Here is an 18116-nt window from a genome sequence, read left to right as displayed (position 1 = left end):
TCCTTTCTCTTTTTCAGATTTGGAGGCTTCTATAGAGGTATCCTCAAGCTCAGAGATTCTTTCCTGCGTCACATGTGTTCTACTCATAAGCCTATCGAAGGCATTCTTCATTTCTGTTGTAGTTCTTTTAACCTGTAGCATTTCTTCTTGGTTCTTTCTTAGAATCTCCATCTCTCTGCCCACATTGCCTGTGTGTTCTTGCATTCTGTCTACTTTACCCATCAGAGCCCTTAGCCTATGAATCCTAATTGTTTTCAATTCCCAGTCTGATAATTTTAACATCTAGGCCATAGCTGAGTCTGGTTTTGAGGCTTGCTCTTTCCCTTCAAACTGTGTTTTTGCCTTTTAGTATGTCTTGTCTCCTGGATAGTCGGACACTATGTGCTGGCTGAAACGACCTGCCCGGCACTGGTTCCCAGGGAGGTTGCTGCTGGTGGGTTTCTGCTCCCATAAGGTGTTGTTCTCTGTACTTGCCTGTCTGTCTGTCTGTCTCTCTCTCTCTCTAATTTGGGGGTCAGTGGTTTGCCCTGTGACCTCAGTTCTCTCATAGATCTAAATAAAGTTGCTGATTTTTCAGTTTGTTCAGCTTTTACTTTTAGTCACATAATTTTTAAATAAATAATTAATTAATTTTTGGCTGTGTTGGGTCTTTGTTGCTGTGCGCGGGCTTTGTCTAGTTGCAGTGAGCGGGGGTTGCTCTTCGTTGTGGTGCACGGGCTTCTCACTGTAGTGGCTTCTCTTGTTGCGGAGCACAGGCTCTAGGCACGTGGCTGCAGTAGTTGTGGCATGCAGCCTCAGTAGTTGTGGCTCGCGGGCTCAGTAGTTGTGGCGCACAGGCTTAGTTGCTCCACGGCATGTGGGATCTTCCCGCACCAGGGCTCAAACCCGTGTCCCCTGCACTGGCAGGCGGATTCTTAACCAGTGCGCCACCAGGGAAGTCCCTACTCACATAATTTTTAAGGTATGCTGATATCAACAGTGTATGGACATACCACACTTTACATAACAATCCCATAATATTGGAGATTGTGATGGATTCAAATAAGGCTACAATAAATACATCTGATTATTTCCTTCGAGTAGATTCTTGTGAGAAGAACTGCAGCTCAGACAAAAGACGAAGTACTGAAATTTGGTGTCACCCTGTCTCGCCCTCACCCACCGAATTCTCTTCTCACAGCACGTCCACACGACCCTGTCCACGGGGGAGAATTGCTGGCCAGTTTCCCAGGAGAGGACCGCGCTCTCTCGGGGATTGGAAGGCCTCCACCGACAGGAGACGCTGTGGTTCTCACGGCGGCCCCAGGCGATACCGTAGCCGCTCTCTCAGCACCGCCGCCGCTCTGCCCACCGCGCAGCGCCCTCTCAGCGGCCCCGGTTTGCGGAAGTGTTTCCAGGAGACGACGAGCGAGCTGCGCGTGCGCGGTGGGCGCGGCCGGCTGGAGGTGGTGCCTGCCGGGTCAGGGGCGTCGCGGCCCGGGATATCCGCTCTATGGTGCGCAGGTGCTGCGGCCGCCGGCGGACGCGTCTTCGGGATGGAGCACATCCGTACGACCAAGGTGGGCGCGCGGAGGGCCGCTCGCCGCTGGGCGGTTTGACTGGCGTGGGCGGCGGGACGCGGCTGGCCGGCGGACGGGCCGGGGACGCGGGGCGGCCTGGGCGGGCGTGAGGCGGGGTTCTGGTCCGGAGTTGGGTGCGGAGGGTCTGGGGTCCGTTCCGTGGGGCCGGCGGCCGACCCCCAGCGCTGCGGCTTCCCGGGCGGAGTCGGGGCTGCTGCGGCCTGGTAGCCCGGAACACACCTGGGCGCCGGTGCACCTCCCCTGCTCGGGTCCTGCGGTCCCGGGTCACGGATGCTCGGTGCAGGCGTCGGGGGAGCTGGGACCGGCGCTGGGCTCCACCTCACTTCCCTGGGGTTTTGGGGTTTCCGGCTCCGTTTCACACTTGGGTGTTTTTAGTGGCAATCAGCTGGGCAGACGAGTTACGGAGGACGGCTGATGGAAATGCTCTCCAGCTGAGATGATTAAATCCCGTGCTTCAGTTTTGTGTGTGATTTTCAGTTTTGTGTGCATTTACTCTGAGAACAAACATATTCTTATGATTCTGGTACAACTGTGAACACGGATGGAAGTGACCTCAAAATATTGCCAAGTTACTTTACCGACAACGTTGAAGTTCAACTTCCACTTTGAGAGGGCAGGAAACAAGTCGAGATCAGAACTGAATAGCATGTTTTTAAGCCCCGCGCGGAGCCTAACAGAATCGGGACGAGGACCACTGTGAACCTTGACTCTCCGGGTTTTGCGGAAACCATCGGTCAGTTGCTGCCCATCCTCAAGTTATAGCTCATTTAGGGAAAGGGCAGACATCCGTCTTCTTCATTTGTTCCAGGGAAGACGTGAGATCTATGTCATTCAGATGTTTCACAAACTTTTTTAAGATGGACATGGATTTATATTAAAACTTTTTTTTTAACATGGCACGTACTATATCTAATAAAATTAAAGATGCTAAAAAGTAACGCCATTTAAAAAGTTTCTCATTGTGTCTTTAAGAGCAGAAAAGTAAAGTAACTCTAGAATTCAAGTTGCTGCCGCTTAAAGTTTGAAGATAGAAGGGTGATTAAGTAAATAACCGAACTAGTAGAAGGTGCAGCGGACTAGAGTAGGCATCAGATCAGGGTCTGGTCCTGGTTCCCAGGTTCCAGATGTCTTTGTACTATCTGTGCACACAGATAGGAGCTGTATGCGCGTGGCTTCCTTCTGTGCCAAATTAAACCCCATCTTTGCACCTTTCATCGTGCTTGCTACAGTGCAGAACATGTAATAGGAAAACAGTAAAAGTGAGCTGAATTTAATCAGAACAAATCCCATTCCTCGGGATTGGTAAGAGGGAACAGAATGTTAGAAAATCTTTAGGCTCCCTTGGCTTATTTTAAGTCTTTCCACCTGAAATTTATGATGAGTATATATCTTTGTTTTTATTTCTATAGTCATAGCAGCCCTCCCTTATTCCCTTACGATTCTTTCTGGTGACTTTCATTTGGCCTGATGTTCCTCTGTAACGACCAGTTGATGGACTTCTCTTTAGTTTTCTGATTTAGTCTTGCCCTTTCACAGTGGGCCCATGCTGGTGGTTTAGTAAGGTCTTTTTATGATGTTTTTTAAGGACTAAAAGATTTCTGACTAATTTCGTATTAAGATTAATTTTCTACTGTGCTCCTTTATTACTCTGGGTTATTTTTCTAGCATTAGACCACTCCTCTCTTAAGTGGCTGTATGTAGACTGCAATTAAACAAATATTTACTAGGTACCTGTTACGTGTCAGGCACTTTACAGACACCGTACAGGCACACAGCAGTGAGCAGGGCGGGCATGGCCCTCACAATGCATTCTGAGAATTGTTGTGTAGACTATAATATTTTCCTAAATTATAACTTATTCTTAAAAGATTGATTTGAACATAGCCAACTTTTTGTTTCTATTATGCATAGCCTTCACCTGGACAGCTAATTTGCTGCAAAAGTAATTGCATTTGAAAACTAGAAACGAATTTCTTTCAGTTTATTTAGCTGTTTTGAACTCTGTGTAGTTTAGTCACGATCAAGAATTGACTGTAAGTAGTGCTGTGTAACTAGTGACTTGTTCTGTGTTGTTCAGACCACTGTATTTTTAAAGTAATGATTGCCATTTATTGAGCAACTGTATATCAGTATAGCCAACTCGACAGTATGATTTCACAGTGTTTACAGTTCACAAATATGTTAATTTGTACAGAATTATCACTAATTTCTTGACGCTGCCAGTTGGGACATTATCTCCATTTACAGATGAGGACATCGGCTTGAGTGCCCACTTAGCTCATGAGGGGGTAGAGGTTTGTCTAACTCCATAGTCTACATGATGACCTTTCCATCATCTCTCTGCTTTCAGTCTGTTTTGTTCAAATGTATTAATATTAATTCAGGAATCTTAATAATAATTCTAAGAGCTTTTCCTTCCCCAAACCTCTTCTTGACATAAGTAAATCATATTTATATGCTGTTGTTTTTTTGTGCTGATTTTAGTCACTTTTAAAAAGTATTGCTTACTAACCAGAGATATATCAGATAAAGTATTTTAGTTGACTACTAATTAAGTGGCTTTATAGTTCTAAAATTCAGGAACAGATGTATCATCGTGTTTTGGTCACATTTGGTTTACAACTGTACAGCGTCAATAAAGATGTCAAGTCTGAATCGGCAATTTTGAAAGTGCATTTCCAGGCTATATGCATCAGCAGTGTAGCTGCTGCCTCTCACTTTGAGCTCCAACTTTGCCGTAGGAGAGAGTCTTGCCAAGAAACAAAGGGAGCTGTGTGTCTTCCTCCTTTCCCCGCCAGGCTCCGGTGCTTCGGCTGACATCATGTGTTGATGCCGATGGTATTGTTCTAATGTGAGTGGAACTTCACGGAATGGAATGGAAGGATGTTTTCCTCAGCTATCCGTGTGTGAAAGACTGCTTCCTAGAGCTGGTTAAAGCATGGACTGTCCCATGAAAATCTGACCCCTTTGGGACTCAAATTGAGTTATTTCAACAGTAACGCTCAGTTTGCTCTTGGCTTGCTCCCCCTTTTTGTCATTGGAGTGTGAGATCAGTCGTACGTGTGTGTGTACATATATGTTACGTGTCATGGAGAGCGAGGGTGTGCAAAACTAAGAATGGATCAAGAACAAGGAGACCGGTGATATTTTGTCTTTGAAATAAGAGCCAGCACGTTTTCAGGAGCACCTGAGTGCTCCCCACGCAGAGTGCTACGTTGACTGCCACTGGTATTATCCCCTTACGCAGCTGGGGAAAGTGACTCTTGCAGAGATCAAATGAAATAGCCTGTCCCGGCTCAAACAGCTGGCTCCACCAAGGAAGAGGTGGAGCTGGGAACTTGAAGCCAGGTCTGTGCTGTTCTCTTAGCTGCCACACTCCCCTGCCTCAGGTCAGGAGATTAGAGGAGGGAGGTGGGTCGGTGTGAGCAGGCAGGGAAGGGAGGGATGGACGAGCCCTGTGTCTAGCAGGTGGCTGACCACGAGGGTCTGGAGTCAGGGAGTAGGTGTGCCCCGGAGATGTAGGCTCGCGAGTGGTGGGCGTTTAGGGGATCACTGAGATCTTCCGTTGAGGGTGCGTTTATGCCGGGAGAGCATGCGGAGACTGGAGAAGAGTGTGAAGGCCGAGCCCTGGGGATACTCATCAAGGGGCCAGGGAAGGAGTGTTAGGGACAGAGGGGAGAGGAGAGTCCCAGGCGGGCGGGCACAGCCCTGCCGGTTCTCGTTTCCTTCTTTGCTTCCCCCTGCCCCCCTGCTCCCGCCTCTGCTCCTTCCTTTTCCCAGGGCCAGGCACTGTTCTGGGTACTGAGGAAATGGCGCTGAATCAACCACAAAAATCCCTGCCCGTTGAAGACTCATTTTCTAGCTGGGGAAGACAAAGCAATCAACAAAGTAATGAGTCAGATGTGTACCATGGTGGATGGTGGTAAAATCCTGTGGCGGGTGCTGGGCCGGGCCTGGGAGAGGACAGCTGGAAAGAGGTGGTTAGGGACGCCCTTCCAGAGCTGGTGACCCCTGAGTGCAGCCCGTCCAGTGCTGCAGGAGAGCAGAGTAGGCCGGGGCTGGAAAGTGCCCCTGGGTTTCTGGTGTGTTCCGTGTGGTGATTTATGCAGCCAGACTGTGTCGTCGGTGCTGGGGAATACGTGGCCAGAAAAAAGGTCAAAAGCCTCTGCCCTTTTGATGCTTACCTTCCACTTCACAAAGGCAACGTGACGCCCTTTCTTTTTTAAAATTTTATTATTTTCATTTATTTATTTAAATTGGAGTGTGGTTGATTTACAGCGTTGTTTAGTTTCAGGTGTACAGCACAGTGATTCAGTTATACGTATGTGTATATAATATATATATATATATATGTATTCTTTTTCAGATCCTTTCCCCTTATAGATTATTTTAAAATGTTGAGTACAGTGTCGTGTGCCGTACAGTAGGTCCTTGTTGCCTATCTGTTTTATATATGGTAGTGTGTACATGTTAATCCCGAACTCCTAGTCTATCCCTCCTGGCGCTCTTTCTTTCTGAAAGCTAATTCCTGGCACGGTGTCAGTGCTCTGAGTGTGGAATAATGATTACAGGAGTCCCAGGTGGAGGCCTGGCTGTCAGGAGGGACCATGCGGAGCCAGAGAGGCCTTGACAGGGCGTTTCCTGCTTCACTGGCCTCGGCCTGTAGCTGCAGAGTGGGTACATACAGCTGGTGGTCACAGAACCTTGGGGGAGGCCATTGGTCCCTTCTGTCCCAGAGGCCCGCTTATCCCTCTTAGGGGCAGATGGGTGTCTTGCATTTTCAGAATGTGATTCCGTGTATGTGTGTCTCCCTGTGCTTTTCATTTCCAGCTTCGTAGTCAGCTGAAATGTGAACTTGCCGTAGACACCATTGGGCCACCTTTTATTGCAGGCCCAGAGTTGGCCACAGTTCCCCTAAATGGCCCATAAAGTGGTGTGCTGGCATTTCCTCAGGGCTAGTGAAGACAGAGAGAGGGTGGGGAGGGGAGGGGGGAGAGAGACACGTGCTGCCTAAATATCTGACTGAGGACACTTCCAGGAAAACACTGGGAAAAATCTGTAGCGACATCTGTAAAGTACTTTCAGTTCCTCGGTGAAGGGGGGAAATAAGAAGCAGCAGTTGGTGTTGAGAAACTGGCTAAGTCTGTGGTTGGAAATTTGTATGCTGATGGTTTTAGCAAAGAAAAAGATCCGATTTCTGTGTTTTTAATATTTATCTTAGGATTTTCAGCCAAGAACAGAATAATCTGTGTTTCTCAGAAGATCTTCTATATTCTCCAGACCTTTAAGTAGTAAATAAATGTTTTTGAATAATTTCAGATTTATTATCTGTCACATCCACATAGAGGTTGCCATATGGAAGGAGAAATGTCATGATTTTCTGTTATGTGGCCTTGATCTGAGTATAATCCTCCATTTACTAAGGTCATGAATAATCCTCAGATTGTTATAGTTGAGATAGACTCTCTTTCCCTCACACTTACATTCCCTTTGATCCTCTGTCCTAGCAAATGGCCACCAGTGACAAGCTAACATCTCAAGAAGCCCGTTTCTCCTCCTTTACTTCTCACATCAGTTATTGCCCCCAGGTGGGCTTCTTTATCCTCCAGGCCCGTGTCACGTCTCTCCCAGGCACCCCTAGGTTATTTCAGCAGCCTCTCGCCTGCCCACTGCACTAGCAGACTCTTCCCAACGCAGCGTTCTCTCCATGTTGCCATTGGAAAGATCTTCTTAAAACCCCCATCTGAGCACAGACTGCCGTGCCCGCAATCCTCCACTCGTGTCCCTTTACCTGCTGCAGTTTCTCTACCTTTACAGGTGTTACTTTTTCATCAGGTAAAATATTATGGCTCCCCTTTTACATTTTTCCTCCTGTATTGAGAATTCTGTGTTTTCTCTGGATTAGTCAAGAAAATTTTGTTGATCTTTGCTTTTGACACTTACATTAGGAAAGCATAGATTTTTCTGCCCATAGAGCACATTAGAATAGTGCGTTTGCTTTTGAAGTCCATGTACCTCTTCCTTCCTTTCTCTGTTTGAACTTCACTGGGCAGTAGTTTAATACAGAGGACCGTCAGGGCTCGACTTAGCTTATCAGCTTACTAACAATAGTAATTTGTTAAACATCTATTTGAGCACTTTATTGCTTACTATCTGTCAAGCAGACTTGGGGTAAAGTACCTGACATGTGTTATCCAGCCTTTCTGCAGCCCTTGAGGTTGAGATTATTGTCCTTATTCTACAGATAAAGAAAATGAAACCCAGACAGGTTGACCTCCAGCTGATAGCCAGTGTATCTTTGGGCGAATTAGCAAACTCTCTTTCTGTATATTTATGTGCATCTTCTTCCCGGGTTCTTCAAAGACGTGTGTGGGGTGTGTGCGTGCACACGGAACGCAGTGGTATATTTTAAATGGCTAAAGTTGTAAGAAGCTCTTTTAACAAGTGGGAGGATGAGGCAAGCCGGAGCCTTAACTGTTTGGGGAGAGAGTGCAAAGATAGAGAAGGAACAGAGCCTAATGTGAGTTAAGAGCAAGAGGGATTCATTTGGAGTTAACATTAGAAGGAGTATCAGGTGCACGAGAACAATCTGGTGAGTTTCTTAAAAATACAGATTCTTGGTCTCCGTGTCCTGAGACGATTCTGTGGTGGGAGGTGGGAGGTGGGATTTGTACTTTTGTAAAGTTTCGGAGATGAATCAGATGAACAGCTAGGCTTTGAAACTTGTATGTTTAACCCAAATTAAAGCTCTAACCAAGGGAATTTCAGAAAATTTTGGATGTAGAAATTAGGAGAAATCAAGAAATAGGCTTAAAGCGTTAGGAAGAGTATTATCAACCTGAATTTCCAATCTCGATAGACACCCAGCCAGAAAGAAGCATGGAACATTGTACAGACCTAGAGGAAGAAATGAGGAGTGGGGTAGGGGGCTGAGAGTCCACACTTTTATTTAAAAAACAGGAACTGAACTGTAACTGTACACTCTGTTAGTCATTTGTATACTTTAGATTTGTTCATAAGTTACCGAATGGGTGTCTACCGTTCACCTACTTTGTAGGGAAAAGGTGGCAGAGAGGAGTGAGGAACAGTATAATGTTATAAAGAACTCTATTTAATACATGCCTTGATGACTTCAGCAAGAGAGACCACTGGTAAATTTCGGGCACTTCTGTTTCTCCCCGTGGGGAATTTCTCTGTGGCAGTTCGCCCTAGTTCCACAAACATTTACTGTGTCCGGTGCTATGCTAGCCATTAGGTATTCAGACACAAATAAGAGACAGTTCTTGCCCTGGGACATGTTACAGCCTTGGTGGGAGAGATGGACCCTTGAACAGACACTTTCATTATACTGTGGGAACACTTGAAAAATGGTGGATGGAGCAGAATTTAAACATATTTAGACCATGGGACGTCCCTGGTGGTCCAGTGGTTAGGACTCCTCGCTTCCACTCGGAGTGCAGGCTCGATCCCTGGTTGGGGAACTAAGAACTAAGATTCCTCATGCTGCACGGCACAGCCAAAAATATATATATATTGTGTGTGTGTGTGTGTGTGTACATGTATATATATATGTATATTCAGGCCATAAAATTGGTAGACGTTGTGATTCACTGAATGTTAGGGGTCAGGAAGTCATAGGATGGATCTGAGGTTTCTAGCGTGGGTGACTGGATGAGGATGGAGTACCATTAACTCAGTCCAGAAATACAGCATTAGGAACATATTTGTGAGAGGTCAGGGGAAATCCGTTTCGTTCTCAGTATGCTTAACATGCCCCTTAAGATGTCCAAGTAGAGCAGAATAGAGCGGCGGGAATCAGACCTATGATGTAGGGTTAAGACTGGGCTGTTCCACTCCCCAGCTGATGCTAGCACATTTCCCTAACCTACCTCTCAGTTTCCATGGGGATAGTAATAGTACTTACCGCATGGGGGTTGTGAACATTAAAAAAAGTCACGTATGTTCATTTAAACACTTATTGTAGTACCGAGCATATGATAAGACCTCAGCACTACGTCAGGAACTCTTATTGTTGTGTGTGCAGCAGACAGTGTGAACTCAGGAGAGATCAGAGCTGGACATTCGGTTTTGGGAGTCGTTAACGTACAGACTACCACAGTGACAGTGGTTGAGTTTGCCTATAGAGAGTGGAGCCCTGAAGAGTAGTAGTAGCAAGTAGGGGGTGGGCAAGAGAGGGTCAAGATCCAGATGAAGAGGGTGTGATTGTCTTGCATGTAGAGAATCGTGTGTACACGGTTTTGTGCCTTGTAGAGAAATTATTATTTAAGCCTTGTGATTGGAGGACAACAAGAAATATTTATGATCTTTTTAAAATCCACAGATTCAAACCCTTCATGTGGACTTTTTTGTAAAAAACAAACTTACTGTTGAATTCAGTGATAATAAAATCAGCCCGCCACCCCATGCCGGCCCGCCTTTGTAAACTACATGTCAGTACACTTTTTTCTCTTCTCTGGGGGTATCTGAAGTGCAGCAGAGTGATGTTGGCACAGGTTGTTTGCTTGAGTAGAGTTGATACCTTGTGATAACCTTTATCTCCATATATATTCATCAGTTCTCTTTTCTCTAGAGCCGTTAACACTTTGTTTTAATTGCTGCAGGAAATAAGACAGGTGAGATAAATATTTCTGGGGTCGCTGTTGGTTGGCCGGACTTTCCTTGCAGCCGAACCTCATACAGTTAACGAGGCAACAGTAGTTGATCCCATTGTTTTAACAGTGTTTAAGTTTTGATGAGAAGTATGTGGTATAATAAAGTTACATTTTCATTTAAGGAAGAAATGGTCCTGAGCAATGAAATAGATGTTGATTTCCAGTCTTCATTCAGGTTTATAAGAAGGACGTTTTCCTGTTGTCTTAAAGGACAGTGTGTGACGATCTGACAGTTTTTGTCTCTCAAATCAGCTCTCGGACTGGAGCTAGAATACATTGTTAGATCATGTCTCTAAGTTTCCAGAGGAAGGTGTTAAAACTCAATTCATTGCCGTACCCATGCAGATAAAGTTTTGTATCAAAACCAGATATTTTAATTTTAAATTTTAACTTATTTGAATGGATACTGTTATAAGTAAAAAAAAAAACTATGGCATTGAATATCTTGGAGGAGGAGCTGATTAGCCTTTTATTTTTTTATATTTCTTTTAAATTTATTTATTATTTATTTTTAGCTGCATTGGGCCTTCATTGCTGTGTGCAGGCTTTCTCTAGTTGCGGCGAGCGGGGCCTACTCTTCGTGGCGGTGCGCGGGCTTCTCATTGCGGTGGCTTCTCTTGTTGCGGAGCACGGGCTCTAGGCACGCAGGCTTCAGTAGTTGTGGCACGTGGGCTCAGTAGTTGTGGCTCGTGGGCTCTAGAGTGCAAGCTCAGTAGTTGTGGTGCACGGGCTCAGTTGCTCCGCGGCATGTGGGATCCTCCCGGACCAGGGATCGAACCCGTTTCCCCTGCCTTGGCAAGTGGATTCTTAACCACTGCGCCACCAGGGCAGTCCCTGATTAGCCTTTTAAATGGTAGTTATTGATTATTTTGGAAATCATAGTGGGGGCATTTTTTTCTTCAGTTTTAGTAAGTGAAAAGAAAATATATACGACGTAAAGGCATAGAATTAATGAGATAATGGTTAGCTATGTGGTTTTGAAAACACACAATTTAAAGAACTGTCTACAACCTGCTGCTATAGCTGTGGATTAATGTTTTTAAGTTGGTAATGGTTATTTTACTCACCCCCCATACGAATGAATAGTAATAAATACTGTCTTTTCAAAACAGTGGTCTCCTGCAAATGCTTGGCCAACTCTAACCCTCTCTCCAGTGGCACCCGTGTGTGTGTGTGTGTGTGTGTGTGTGTTCGTGTGTGTCTGTGTATGTACTATCAATAAAGATGTACTATGTACTTCACTGCCTCAGCTGTAGAGGGCGAGGGAGCAACATGCAACATAATCTATGCAAGGGAGTGCAGAACCAGGAAGAAATACAAAGCTGACATTAGTAATTAATTAATTAACTGAGAAGCCTTCCTGTTAAAAGACAGGACATCAGTGAGCCCTGAAGAATGCCTCTCACTTAGCTGAGCAGGAGAGCCTGTTGGCAGGGCGGACGGGGTGAGTAAAAGCACAGGGCTGGACACAGAGCAGTATCTTGGGTGCAGAGGTGAGCAGAGTAAAGTTGTAGGCTGCAACCTATTAACTGTTTCCTGATTGATTTTTTTCTGGTATTTTAGTTTCCTAACTCTAGATAATAACCTTATTTATTTCTTGACTTGCCAGCTTTAAATAAAAGATATTGATTCTTGGATACAAAAAACGTTTATGCTTATTTATACCAAATCCTTGCTGTTCCCTTCCATATTTCTTTTTTAAATAAATTCATTTACTTATTTATTTTATTTTTGGCTGCATTGGGTCTTCATTGCTGCATGCAGGCTTTCTCTAGTTGCGGTGAGCGGGGGCTACTCTTCGTTGTGGTGCGCGGGCTTCTCATTGCGGTGGCTTCTCTTGTTGCAGGGCACGGGCTCTAGGCGTGCGGGCTCAGTAGTTGTGGCTTGAGGGCTCTAGAGCATAGGCTCAGTAGTTGTAGCGCACGAGCTTAGTTGCTCCGCGGCATGTGGGATCTTCTCAGACCAGAGCTCAAACCCATGTCCCCTGCATTGGCAGGCGGATTCTTAAGCACTGCGCCACCAGGGAAGCCCACTCCCTTCCATATTTATGTTACCTTTTTTACAGAGTTCTTCTCTATTGGTTATATTTGTCACTGTAAATATTAATAATACTTATATTGTTGGTGGTTTATATGTTCCCCAAGATATGTGCAATTTAACTTTCAATCTTAAATAAACTTATGTTTTTGAACAGAAGGAGAAAATGTACATTTAAATGCTGGGATAACAGAAAAAGAATTTATGCGACTTTTGAAATGAGAAATAACACCTTTCTCTTTTTCAGGTTGAGCAAGTGAAATTGCTCGACCGATTCAGTACGAGCAACAAGTCGTTAACAGGAACCCTGTATCTCACGGCCACACATCTGCTGTTTATAGACTCTCATCAGAAAGAAACCTGGGTAAGGAAGACCTCTGCTGTGCTGTTTACTCTAATTATATTATTGGACATGGTCTAGCTCATGTTTTATTTTGAATATGCACAAAAAATTGTAATCGTTGGGTATTTGTCTCAACCAAAAAATTTTCAAAGTCACGTTTTCACACCTACCCTCCTATTTTAATAAGACAGTGATGTCATTGTGGAGTGGCATTCTTTCTCGGTGATGAATTTTAAGCAAAGGCCAGAAATAACACTAGAAGTTCCTGGGTGAAGAGGTAGGAGCACCGCAGTGCTGTGTAAAGGAGCTTGGTGCATTGGAAGAGCCAAAAGAAGGCTGTTGTCACCAGAACTTAGGGATGTGGCAAGGGACCTGATACGAGGCTAGGGAGGCGGGAAATAACATGACTAGGTGGCTTTTTTCTTGTTTATTTATTTACTTTTGTTTTTTTGAACATCTTTATTGGAGTATAATCGCTTTACAGTGGTGTGTTAGTTTCTGCTGTATAACAAAGTGAATCAGCTATACACATACATATATCCCCATATCTCCCCCCCTTGCGTCTCCCTCCCACCCTCCCTATCCCACCCCTAGGTGGCTTTTTTTATTGCTTTTTATTTTATTTTTATAAATAAAATTTTAGAAAAGCAATTTAAAAAGCCATCTAGCCATGTTATTTCCCACTTCCCTAGCCTCAAGTATTATTGATTTACAATGTTGTATTAATCTCTGCTGTACAGCAAAGTGACTCAGTTACACACATATATACTCTTTTTCACATTCTTTTCCATTATGGTTTCTCACAGGATATTGAATATAGTTCACTGTGCCATGCAGTAGGACCTTGCTGTTTATCCATCCTGTATGTAATAGTCTGCATCTGCTAACCCCAAGCTCCCACTCCTTCCCTCCCCTTCCCCCTCCCCCTTGGCAACCACAGGTCTGTTCTCTGTCTGTGAGTCTGTTTCTGTTTTGTAGATATGTTGATTTGTATGCTATTTTAGATTCTACATATAAGTGATATGTGATATATTTGTCTTTCTCTTTGTGACTTACTTTGCTTAGTATGATAATCTCTAGGTCCGTCCATGTTGCTGCAAATGACATTACTTCATTCTTTTTATGGCTGGGTAATATTCCATTGTATATATGTACCACATCTTCTTTGTCCACTCGTCTGTCAATGGGCATTTAGGTTGCTTCCCTGACCTGGCTATTGTAAATAGTGCTGCGGTGAACATTGGGGTGCGTGTTACCTTTTTGAATTAGTGGTTTCATCTTTTCTGGGTATATGCCTAAGAGTGGGATTGCTGGATCATATGATAACTATTGTTTTTTAATGGTCACTCCTCTGCCTTGTAGAAAATGGCTTAGAGAGGGTCAAGAGTAGGTGTGGAGAGAGCATTCGGGAGGCTCTTTACAGTAACTCAGGTGGGAAACAGTGGGGACATTGCAACTAGGGCCGTGACAGTGGAGATGGAGAGAAGGAGATGGTGCAGAGGTATTTAGGAGATGCCGTTCTCGGGGTCTGATGGTGTGTGGAACACGTGCAGCGATGGGGAAGTATCAGGGTGTGTTTCCGGCTTGGGCATTTGGTCATTTGAAAGTTTAAGTTTGAGTGTGTAGCGTATAACCTCTGAGACTTTATTTGAAGAGGGCGTTTCTAACATTTACGCACTCTGGGAAGCGAGTAAGGTACTTAGTGCTTGTTTATAATGATGGTCAAACGTTTTCTCATGCTGTAGATACTGCACCACCATATTGCCTTGGTGGAGAAACTAGCTCTCACGACTTCCGGATGCCCTCTTGTGATCCAGTGCAAGAACTTCCGGGCTGTGCATTTCGTTGTTCCCAGAGAAAGAGACTGCCACGATATTTACAACTCTTTGCTACAGCTGTCAAAACAAGGTGCTGTTCTTTAGGACCAAAGCTTACTTGCTCAAATGAGATGGATTATCTAAGATACTTTTAAAATATCTCATTATTGTTATTTTGTACTTTAAGTACTCTTAAGTCAAGGTCTTGTGCACTCTGTTCCAAAAAGTTTGGCCTAGAAATAATGAGAAACTTCTGATCTGAATTGTAAGAAGAAGGGGTAATAAGAAGGAAAGAAGGGATAATAAGAAGGAAAGAGCGAAACGTTTATAGTAGTACAGACTTGAAAAACCATAGATTTACGTGGATGTCTTTAAAGTTGATAAAACCAGTAACACAGCTTTTTTTTTTTTTTTTTTTAAATGGTATCCCACAACTGAGAGCAATGACTTGGAAATTGATTCCTGAACGAGAAGTTAAGGACAGTCAGGCTCCTCTGGTAGCAGTGGGACTAGTATATTTAATCTGAGGGAGTGGAGCCTGAGGGGGTGAGCAGAGGGAAGAGAGGGTGACCCCTGCTTTAGCAGAGGTGGCAGTGAGGGCGACATGGCCCTAGAGAGGAGTTGCATCACTGCTTACGCCCCTGAGATCTTACGCCCCTACGCTGACGTGCTGGACTCCACAGCTCTCTCTGGAGGCAAAGCGCACCGGTTCCTGAATGTTCCTTTGTGCTGAACACCTGGGTCGCAGTGATCTGGGAGCAGGTCCACACTCACTCTGCTCTCCTAACCCTGGAAGCCTGTGCTGTGGGTCCCACTGTCCCCAGGGCAGCCCTTACCGCGGGGATGGTTCTGTGACTTTGGAGCTTGGCCTTGTTCAGAAGCGGGTGCTCTCTGGAGCTCTGAGCAGCCTTTGACGATTTTGGTCTACGCTGTCCTGTTGGGGTGTATGCAATCTCAGCCTCTGTGTGCCACCTCTAGCTTTCCATTAAAGCGCTGGGCTTCCATTTTACATCTCATTTGGGAAAAGTGGTGGGTGGGAAGGGTCTACTTGTATCTTTAAATTTTTACTTTTAAGAAAAGGAAATATTGCAGTAGAGTATTTAATGTATGAGTCTGTACTGTTTATTACTAGCTTTTGCCGATGGTGTAAATTGAATCTCAGATCAGTATGTGTGCCTTTAGGTATAATCATCTGCATCAAAGAACTGAGAAAATATTAAGTTCAAGTATGTTCAGGTATTAGCTATCTCTTTGAAGATTTTTTTTAAATGGAGGGATAAAACTGAAAAATTTCTTTCATTTGTAGTGTGTTAAGTCCTATGAATTGCATTTTGACACTCATGTGTTTTGTATACCATAGCAAAATATGAAGATCTCTATGCATTCTCCTATAATCCCAAACAAAATGATTCAGAAAGGCTGCGAGGTTGGCAGCTCGTCGACCTCGCTGAAGAGTATAAGAGGATGGGCGTGCCGAATTCCAACTGGCAGCTGTCCGACGCCAACCGCGACTACAAGGTAAGGGGCTCAGAAAATGCTGTCACCTGTTGGAGGGGCTCAGAAAACATACTGGAGGGGAGGGTCAGAGACCGTCATTGCAGTGACTTGTCTATGTACTGCCAAGTACTGTTCTTGCATTTAATAAGTTTTAGTGGTTTTTAAAGGTGATTTTTAACCTCTTGGTTTTTGAACTATGAGTAGAATGGTTATATTTTATTTGATTTTTTACAGATTTGTGAAACTTATCCCAGAGAACTTTATGTTCCCCGAATAGCAAGCAAACCAATCATTGTTGGTAGTTCCAAGTTCCGGAGCAAGGGAAGGTTCCCAGTTCTTTCCTACTATCATCAAAATAAGGAGGTAGGAAGCTGTCTTTTGATTTTACAAATGGAGTGTAACCCCTCTTCAGATTGTGTCCAAAAGAACACTCATTTTTACATTTAGAGGTCATTGTTACAGTGTTGCCGATAGAGAAATGCTGGCTTTTCGCTTGATTACATTTTTGAAATTTTAAAACAAAATTATCTGAAACACAGAAACTTTCATACTTGTCATCTTCCTCCCCTCCCTCTCATCCTTTCCTTCCTTCCTCTAGTAGTGACTTGAAAATAACAGGATTTGTGAACAGATAGATTCTCCTTCCTTTCCTGTGCTTCTCTTTTGATCCTGCTTGTTTTGGGGGAAACCAGATAGTTCTGAAAAGCCAACTATTGAGAAAAGGGAGAGAGCCAAGGGTGTTTCAGGCTCCCATTTTAATAGTCAGCTCTTCAGATCAGAAGGATTTTTGCTGTATGAATAGGTGGAGGAGTCTTTTCACTGAGATTCTGTAATCGGGCTTGCCCGTCCCAGTACAATTTGCCTTTTGTGGTCTCCACGGAAGGCCAGGAGGTACTGCATACTTAATGTCTTATACGCATGGGATCCTCATATAACTTTATAAGGTAGTCTCTGGGTATTATTCCCTGTACCTTTCAAATGGGGAAGCTGTGGTTCAGAGAGGGCGAATCATTTTCCTGTCCTCACAGCTGGTAACTTGAGAGATGGATGCCAGTTCTGACTCCCAGTCTTTTGTGGCCTGATTTTTTTCCTTGAGAAGGTTTTAGAATTTTCTTTTCCCCCAGTGTCCTGAAATTTCACAATGATTTCAGGCCTTGGCATGTTGTTTTAAATTCTACGTGGAAACTCAGGACTCAGTTGGGAAATTGCCCCTCTATTTCTTTGGTAGCTTCCCCTCTTATGTTAATTTTCTTTGTACTTTTGTGTGTGTATGTGGACAAGTGGGCTTCCTAGCATAAACTTTCTATGCTAGGAAGTTAATACCCTCTAAATTCTCTCCTCTTTATCTCATTCTAGAAGATTCCCTCAACCTTATCTCCAGTCCATCTCCCGGCTCCTTTATTTTTGCTATAGGATTTTTTGTTGTTTTTTGATTTTGTTTTGCTTTCTGTTTTTGTTTTTTTGGCTGTGCTGTGAGGCATGCGGGATCTTAGTTCCCTGACTTTTAAATAGATTGCACATTTGATTTTAACTGTGGGTTTTTTTCCTTTAAGCATGTCTTTGAGGTGTGTTTTAGACATCTTTGGATAATCTATTTCCTCTCTTTTTAAAACTAGGCTGCCATTTGTCGATGTAGTCAGCCACTGTCAGGATTCAGTGCCCGGTGCCTGGAGGATGAACACTTGCTTCAGGCCATCAGCAAAGCCAACCCAGCCAACCGCTACATGTATGTCATGGACACCAGGCCCAGAGTACGTGTCTTAAGTCTAGTATGGTCTGGCAGTTCACTTGTCTCTGCTAAGTCAGTTAGTGGGAACTGATCACTTCGTCCATATTTAACATATCTGAATCCTAGTTGTAAATTAACCGAGGCTAATGATACTAAGGAAATCAGTCTTTTAAAGGATACCAACTTAGGATACCAATTTCCCAATAACCCAGGTGGTGATTTCTTATGTCTTCTGATATATATACAAATTTAGGAAACCTGAATTTTATATTGGGACCTCTAGATGATATGTAAGCCTTATGTTATTGTGAAGAAATACTGAAAAGTATGTGTTGTGAAAATTAGAAATTCTTATTACTTTTTTTGGTGGAATTTTTAATTGGCAAAACGCTGTTAAAATAATGGACTGTAATTTGGAATATTCAGGAAAATAAGGAAAAT

The 18116-nt window shown here is 44.0% G+C and overlaps 1 protein-coding gene across 2 annotated transcripts in view; it reads left to right on the top strand.

The window, feature by feature from the left end:
• Positions 1-1402: 1402 nt before the first annotated feature.
• MTMR6 (myotubularin related protein 6) overlaps positions 1403-18116 on the top strand; it is a 28173-nt gene continuing 11459 nt past the window's right edge. For both annotated transcript variants that reach the window (XM_030882680.2, XM_060287967.1), the window contains exons 1-6: positions 1403-1559; positions 12537-12653; positions 14378-14540; positions 15810-15967; positions 16181-16309; positions 17563-17697. In XM_030882680.2, the coding sequence (XP_030738540.1) occupies positions 1536-1559; positions 12537-12653; positions 14378-14540; positions 15810-15967; positions 16181-16309; positions 17563-17697 (726 nt within the window). In that variant the 5' untranslated portion in view covers positions 1403-1535. The remainder of the gene's footprint in view (positions 1560-12536; positions 12654-14377; positions 14541-15809; positions 15968-16180; positions 16310-17562; positions 17698-18116) is intronic.

The sequence above is a fragment of the Globicephala melas genome, chromosome 18 (genome assembly GCF_963455315.2).
Source record: "Globicephala melas chromosome 18, mGloMel1.2, whole genome shotgun sequence".
NCBI classification, from domain to species: domain Eukaryota; kingdom Metazoa; phylum Chordata; class Mammalia; order Artiodactyla; family Delphinidae; genus Globicephala; species Globicephala melas.
Note: the sequence above shows the minus strand (reverse complement) of the source record. Positions and strands in the feature narration are given on the sequence as shown.